Raw genomic sequence first — 8331 nt, 5'->3', positions numbered from 1 at the left:
GCAAAACCTCCCCTCTTGATCTGTTTCCCCTCTCCCGCTCTTCTGTATCACATTTTATGATGTGATGTCTGACTTGCTCTTGCTTGACTTTTTCACAGTCTCCAACTTACATTCCATATTTTGCATTTGAAAACTTTATTCTGGAAACTTCTTTTGCAATACCTAAATAAATTGCACTCCCTTTTCGTCATGGTGGAGCTGTGCACGTCTAAAAATAACACATTGACAGAATAACCCTGAACTTGATGTTTCAGTCTCGATGTTGCTGTAGGAACAGCCTGCTCATTGTACTGAAAGTCTCTAAAAGTAGTATGGGAGGTAGAGCCTTCAGTTATCAGGCACCTCTCCTTTGGAATCATCTACCAGTCAGGGTCCGGGAGGCAGACACCCTCTCTACTTTTCAGAGTAGGCTTCAAACTTTCCTTTTTGATAAAGCTTATAGTTAGAGCTGGATCAGGCTTGGACCAGGTCTTAGTTATGCTGCTATAGGCTTAGACTGACACACTGGGATCCTGTCTTTCCCTCTCTCTCCTCTCTCTGCCTGTCTCTTACTTTAACTCTTCCTGTCCCATTAAAGTTACTAACCATAGACCTTTCTGGAGTCCCTGAGCTCCCTTGTCTCGTAGGTTCCTCTGGATCTCTGTAGTAGATTCCTTTCTTGGGGTCTGTTATTCATCCTTTCTTTCTTTCTTTCTTTCTTTCTTTCTTTCTTTCTTTCTTTCCTTCTTTCTTTCTTTCTTTCTTTCTTTCTTTCCTTCTTTCCTTCTTTCTTTCTTTCATTCCTTCTTCCATTCCTTTCTTTCTTTCTTTCTTTCTTCTTTCTTCTTTCTTTCTTTCTTTCTTTCTTTCTTTCTTTCTTTCTTTCTTTCTTTCTTTCTTTCCTTCTTTCTTTCTTTCCTTCCTTTTTCCTTTCTTTCTTTCTTTCTTTCCTTCTTTCTTTTTCCTTTTATTCCTTTCTTTCTTTTTTCTTTTATTCCCTTTTCTTTTCTGTTTCTTTCATTTCTTTCTTTCTTCATTTCTTTCTTTCTTTCTTTCTTTCATTCTCTCTTTGTTCTTTCCATGTTTCTTCATCCTTTATGTCTCCTTTTCTTATCCTTTTTCTTTCTTCTGGTCTCCCTCACTTTCTCACTTTCTCACTTTCTCACTTTATCTCTCTCTCTCTCTCTCTCTCTCTCTCTCTCTCTCTCTCTCTCTCTCTCTCTCTCTCTCTCTCTCTCTCTCTCTCTTCATCTCCCTCTATCCCTCTCTCCAACACGGTCTCAGCAGATGTGTGTCTAACATGAGTCTGGTCCTGCTGGAGGTTTCTGCCTGTTAAAGGAAGTTTGTCCTTGCCACTGTAACTTGCTAAATGCTCCAAAGTGCTTTGCTCATGGTGGATTAAGATGAGATCAGACTGAGTCCTGTCTGTGAGATGGGACTGGATCTGATCCGGTCTTGATGTTTGGTCTTTGTTAATAATAGAACATAGAGTACGGTCTAGACCTGCTCTGTTTGGAAAGAATAGAGGGAGTAAACAGAGCAGAAACCACAAAGGTCAAAGGTTAAAAGAGAAGGAGCTGAATTAAAGACATGATGCAAACACAAAATGGAACAGGGTATGGTTTTCTTCAGCAGCAGAGTAATAAGCAGGATCATGTTTAATGAGATCCAGCAGCTTGAAACCCTTATCCAGATATTCTTTGCAACAACAGATCTAGCTGTCCGTCCTCCACCTCTCCTTCTACTCATGTTGCCAACCTACACTTCTACAAATCTTCTTCAAGTACATCAAGCAGAAATGTAAAGCGGTCCAATCAAAGCGAGGAGGAGGAGGTTTCATCTGGTTAACCACCAGGTGATCAGGTGAAGCCGGAGCTCCAGTTCAGAGTGAATTTAAATTACTCATAAAGTTGGCAGAGGATTGCGTAAAATCTAAACTGCTCAGCAATTACAGATAGGACCAACACAAATTTCCTCACACTCCTCGTCTCTTCCTGATACTTTCTACTTTCAGTCAAACTTTTTAGAGCAAACTCTGGACCGTCGTTTTTTCTACACCGACCAGTTACCTCAGTGACAAACTCAACAAGCCTGAGCACATCGGGAGACATCTTTTAAAGTAAACTCCACCTCACCTGTGTCAAAGCTCTTAATGATGAGGCTCCTTCATATCTTAAAGAGCTCATAGTGCCATATCATCCCTCTAGAACACTACGCTCTCAACATGCAGGCCTGCTCATCGTACCTAAAGTCTCTTAAAGTAGTATGGGAGGTAGAACCTTCAGTTATCAGCCCCCTCTCCTTTGGAATCATCTACCAGTCAGGCTCTGGGAGGCAGACACCCTCTCAATCAATCAATCAGTCAATCAATCTTTATTTGTATCGCGCCAAATCACAACAAACTTTATCTCAAGATGCTTTTACAAACAGAGCAGGTCTAGACCACTCTATGTCAAATTATGAACAGAGACCCAACACCAAGACAGGATAAGACTCAGTCTGACCCCACCTTAATCCACCATGAGCATTACACATCACAGTATTTAGCTAGTAACAGTGGCAAGGACAAACTTCCTTTAACAGGCAGAAACCTCCAGCAGGACCAGACTCATGTTAGACACACATCTGCTGAGACCGTGTTGGAGAGAGGGATAGAGGGAGATGAAGGGAGAGAGGGAGCGGTGAGAGTGATGTGACGAGTAGTAGGAGTTGTTGCTGCTGGAGTCCAGCACGTCCGTATCAGCTGGAGTGTGGAACATCCACAGCAGGAGGACGTCTACTGCAGCTCAGAGGAACCTACGAGACAAGGGAGCTCAGGGACTCCAGAAAGGTCTATGGTTAGTAACTTTAATGGGACAGGAAGAGTTACAGTAAGTGATGGGTGGTTGGGGGGAAGAGGGTGAGATAGGATCCAAGTGTGTCAGTGCACCAGTTCCCTCTCTACTTTTAAGAGTAGGCTTCAAACTTTCCTTTATGATAAAGCTTACAGTTAGAGCTGGATCAGGCTTGGACCAGGTCTTAGTTATGCTGCTATAGGCTTAGACTGACACACTGGGATCCTATCTCACCCCTCTCATCACTCACTTTAACTCTTCCTGTCCCATTAAAGTTACTAACCATAGACCTTTCTGGAGTCCCTGAGCTCCCTTGTCTCGTAGGTTCCTCTGAGCTGCAGTAGGCATCCTCCTGCTGTGGACGATCCAGGCTCCAGCTGATACGGACGTGCTGGACTCGTTCCTTCTCTCTCTTATTCTCCTCTATCCCTCTTTCCAGACCCAACACGGTCTCTTTCTTTCATTCCTTCTTTCTTTATTTCTTTCTTTCTTTCCCTCTTTCATTCTTTCTTTCTTTCTCTCTCTCTTTTGTTCTTTCCATGTTTCTTCATCCTTTATGTCTCCTTTTCTTATCATAAGATAAGATATACTTTATTTATCTCCTCCTTTCCTTCTGTCATTCCTTCACCATTTCTTCTCCTCTTTTTCTTTCTTCTGGTCTCCCTCTCTTCTCTCTTTTCTTAGACCTTTCTGGAGTCCCTGAGCTCCCTTGTCTCGTAGGTTCCTCTGGATCTCTGCTGCTGTGGACGTGGTCCAGACTCCAGCTGCTACAACTACTACTATCCGTCTCTCCACTATCATCTCTCTCTCTCTTCATCTCCCTCTATCCCTCTCTCCAACACGGTCTCAGCAGATGTGTGTCTAACATGAGTCTGGTCCTGCTGGAGGTTTCTGCCTGTTAAAGGAAGTTTGTCCTTGCCACTGTAACTAGCTAAATACTGCAAAGTGCAATGCTTATGACTGAATCTTACCCTGTCTTGGTGTTGGGTCATAATTTAGAACAGAGTGGGTTAGACCTGCTCTGTTTGTAAAAGCGTCTTGAGATAATGTTTGTTGTGATTTGGTGCTATACAAATAAAGATTGATTGACTCCTACTGGTCTTGATAGACACCATAAGCCCTCAAATCTTCATGTAGGGATTTGTTTCTGAACATCAGGTCACATGAACTGGAATCACTTCGTCGTAGGTCAGTCTGCTGCAGGATGAGTTTCAGGTAAATGCAGGTCATGTGGATATTGGTCATCATTTATTCACTTATACGTTTCCTTATTCATTTATTGATGCATTTGCCATGAATAGCCGTATTGATCTCCAGGAAATGTATCGAAAAGCTCCTCCCTAACTCCCCCCTCCCTCTCTCTCTCTTCCCCTCGCTTCCCCGTCTTCCCTTCTAGCTCATCTAGCGGGAAACCGGAGTGCTCTTTGGTGGCGCCTCATTTCCATTTTGATTTCTCTTTGCCTTTGTAGTGGTTCATCATCTCCCGTCTCGCGGCCTCACCGCCCCTCAACCCCTGTCTCTTGACTCCCCCGGCTTTCATCCCCCCCCCCTCCTTCATCCCGTCCTCGCGGCTTGTTTATCTATTGGCTTGTTTGTGCAGACGGCCGCTGACCCATTAACCGCAGCGAGCCGCTCCTTGTCTCATCTCCGTGAAGATTAGAGAACATGGCTCAGATGTCTGGGAGGACTGATGTACATGTGGGCTGCCTTGCCTCCGGTTATCTTATCTGAAATGTGATGTTGTGTTACATGGCGTGAGCTGCTTATAGTGCGGAGTGATGGGGAGTTTGATGCAGGTACTTAGTGTCCTGGCGTGTTATGATGAAGGGAAATTGTCCTCCAGGATCCAAATGAAAGACAAGAACACGTAACAGAAACAGGAAACGTATTCCCATATGATCAAATAATGCTTAAGACCATATATATGTATGTATATCTATGTTTTGTAGATATCACAGACCTGATCCTCCTCATGCAAGAGAGGGAAGAAGAGCAGGTGTTCGGTGTGAATTACAAACCTGACAAACTCAGATGAAGTCTGTGGTAAAGTATAAATAGTGATGCAATTAACGACTGAATTAATGTTTTGTACTTTTTATATTTGCATGCTATTTTGTCCTTTTCAGCACACCGTACTTCAGCCCCTGCAGCGTCTTCCTGCTGCAAGCATGATAGAAAATAACACCATCACTGCTCGTTTGAATCTCACACTTCACGTTCAAAATCTCAGAGACGGCTGAGTTGACAAGTCAAAAGTAAAATGCTTTATGAACTGTCTACAGGGATTTTGGGCCCCATGAAAAAATATCACATTGGGCCCCAATCATAAAAGGCCACAAGAACCCTGTGCAACTGCTGTCAGTCAGCATCAAAAGACCTGATTTTAAGGTATTATTTGAGTAATCTCTGTGACATTAAAACAGACTAAATCCCTCAATGCTTCAACCTGCTCAGCATCCAAAACAGACTATAGGCTGTAGCTTATGTAGCTTAGCTATAGCTTTGTTTTTATAGGCTTTTGTAATAGTACAGATAGAGAGATAAAGAAGAGATTCCCACAGACCGCCTTCAATAATGCTAATTGCCATGCTACGTTGCTAACCTTCTTGTTCACTGGGTTGGGGGGAGTTGTGGGGAGACAGTGCACCTGCTGACAGATCAGCTGCTGAGTCTGGTAGGGAGGGCGGGGAAACCCATTTAGTAGAATTAGCTATAACAGTTCATCTCATTGTGGACATCAAACTAGCAAACAGGTTGATTTGAACCACTCAAAGACTAAACCAACCTTTCCTGGAGAAAAACTGGGTGACATACTGTCCCCCTTTCTTCTCTCTCTCCTCTCTCTCCTTGTCTTTCCACTCTGTGCAACTTATGTCTGACTAGCACAGCTGATTAGCGTGAATCAGGCTGGGCTGTACCATTTCATGCCGATACAGGGGGGAGGGGGGGATTAATATGAATTTGCTCAAATAAAGTAGAGATCTCTGATATACATTTTATGAAGACAACAGGACCATTTTTTAAATTACCTTATTCTGAATAAAATATATATAATGTTTTTGTTTTATTATTATTATTTTCAGGCCCCCTGTCAGTCATGGGCCCTTAGAATCATCCTAACTTTCCCCCCCCTATACGGCGCCTCTGACCGTCTATAAGCAATTCAATCAAATTGAAAACCTTTATTTATTCTCAAAAGGACATCGAGGTCATCCAGATCACAGGCACATCAGAAACAACCAACAAACACACATAATCATTCACAAAACTAGATTCATTAAAATAGACACAACTTCAAGGTCTTAAGCTGAACTCCTGAGTTCAGTGTAAACTCGAGGGGCTTTCAGAACGAGCCAATCAGAAGAGAGACATGTAGGATTCATAATGCAACTCCAACCAGTTTGCATACAACATACAGCTGATGCTAATCAGACTGATGTCTGCATCACAAAGCCGTCAGAGTACTATATTAGTGGGAATCACCACAGACCTGTGGATGAAGCTAAATTCAAGAAGTGCTTGCTTAATAGGTGCAATGTGGACTGCAGGCCGGTCAACATTGTGTAACGGCCAAATTCCACCAGATCTGATAGGTCTCTATTCTAGTCAATGTGTTAACTTCCACTGGATCCACTCCATTGCATTCCAGCTGCGTCTCTGATCCAGCAGGTCAGAGTCCTCCGGATCAGATACACAAGACTTCTATTTGTGCACCAAGTGCCATGGAGGAATCGAGTAGTTGACGTTTCCTGTTGCAACCTTCTCTTTTTAAGCTTTCTTCCCGTCTGATCATTCCGATCCAGAATCAAGTTTTGACGCTTTGAATTCTCAGTTTACGAGCTCTGACCATTCAGAACCATGAAGTACATCATCGGCATTGGCGGCGTTACCAACGGAGGGAAAACCACCCTCACCAACAGACTGATGAAGAACCTGCCCAACTGTTGTGTGGTCCACCAGGATGACTTCTTCAAGCCCCAAGATCAGATTGAAGATGGTGAAGATGGCTTTAAGCAGTACGATGTCATCACTGCTCTGGACATGGACGCCATGATGAGCACAATCTACGCATGGTTGGAGAACCCAGTGAAGTTTGAGAAATCTCATGGCGTTAATAACACCCTGGATACTGAGATCGTCCCAAAGTCTGACAATAAGGAAGAGGGGGAGACTCACATCCTTATTGTGGAAGGCTTTCTGCTCTACACCTTTGAGCCTTTGATCGACGTGTTGAACCAACGCTACTTTATTTCCATCCCGTACGAAGAATGCAAAAAGAGGAGGTGCTCAAGGAACTACTCGGTGCCAGACCCCCCCGGCCTGTTTGATGGTCATGTCTGGCCCATGTATTTGAAACACAAAAACATTCTATTTCAATCTCAACAGGGCAGATGGAGCGGGACAGGAAGTCAGGGTTCACCAAAACAAAATGAAAACATCCGGTTGATTTTCAGAATAAAACACTCTGTGTTATCACCAGATCGTATTTCACTTAACTACAACAACAAACCAAAGTCATGATGAGCGGAGCCAGGCCTGGAGTCAACAGGTCAGAGGTTTTCAGAGGACCAGAAAGACAACATGGATGAGGAGAGGAGGAGGAGGAGAATCCTTGATTCAGGGATTACAGCGGGGAAAACCTTGGTCACATGACTCCAGGGAGAAGTCATTCTTTTTCTCAGATTCTAAGATTAAAAATCAGATTTCTGGCTTTCTTGATATTTTTTTGTTAAAAGTCAGAACTCAGACTTTTAAAAATTCTGAATATTTTTATTCTTCGTCTCAGATTTCTAAATTAAAGTCTGAATTCTGACTTTTTGCAACAAGTTTCTGGATAAATTTCTGATTAAATTCTGATTTTAAACTATTTTCTCAGAATTCCACTTTTTTCAGAATTCTGAGAAAAAGTCAGAATCCATTTTTTTTCTCAGATTCTAAGTTTAAAAATCAGGATTTTGACATTTTTTCTCAATTTTTTTTTTCAAAGTCAGACTTCAGAATGTATTTATTTTTTAAAGTCTGAACTCTGACTTTTCTTCTCAGATTTGTGGACAAAAGTGAGAAATCATACTTGTATTAAAATCAGAATTTGTTATCACGTTATGTTATCACCAGATCGTATTTCACTTAACTACAACAACAAACCAAAGTCATGATGAGCGGAGCCAGGCCTGGAGTCAACAGGTCAGAGGTTTTCAGAGGACCAGAAAGACAACATGGATGAGGAGAGGAGGAGGAGGAGGAGAATCCTGGATTCAGTGATTACTGCAGGGGAAACCTCGGTCACATGACTCCAGCTGTCCGGAGGTCCTGCTCCGTGCTGCGTTCTGAAAACTCAATCAGTGGGTGTTGACGGACGAGAGAGCATGGAGCCAGACTGCAGCGGATCAGAGATGGACTGGACTCAGATCTGGTGCAAGTCCGATGTAAGACTGAGGTCTAAGGTGTGTCCTCAGGTTGGTATGTTGTGACCAGACATACAGCTTACTGTAGTCAGGGACAATAGATTCATGCATAC

The 8331-nt window shown here is 42.9% G+C and overlaps 1 protein-coding gene across 1 annotated transcript; it reads left to right on the top strand.

Annotated features, from left to right (window-relative positions):
* Window positions 1–6530: 6530 nt before the first annotated feature.
* LOC117809292 (nicotinamide riboside kinase 2-like) lies at window positions 6531–7221 on the top strand (the record flags this gene model as incomplete). Its single annotated transcript, XM_034678856.1, has 1 exon — window positions 6531–7221. A coding segment is annotated over exon 1 (550 nt), but the record flags the coding sequence as incomplete, so codon positions are not given.
* Window positions 7222–8331: the final 1110 nt, after the last annotated feature.

The sequence above is a fragment of the Notolabrus celidotus genome, unplaced genomic scaffold, assembly GCF_009762535.1.
Source record: "Notolabrus celidotus isolate fNotCel1 unplaced genomic scaffold, fNotCel1.pri scaffold_245_arrow_ctg1, whole genome shotgun sequence".
Lineage (NCBI taxonomy): Eukaryota > Metazoa > Chordata > Actinopteri > Labriformes > Labridae > Notolabrus > Notolabrus celidotus.
This window is presented reverse-complemented; position numbering and strand designations above follow the sequence as displayed.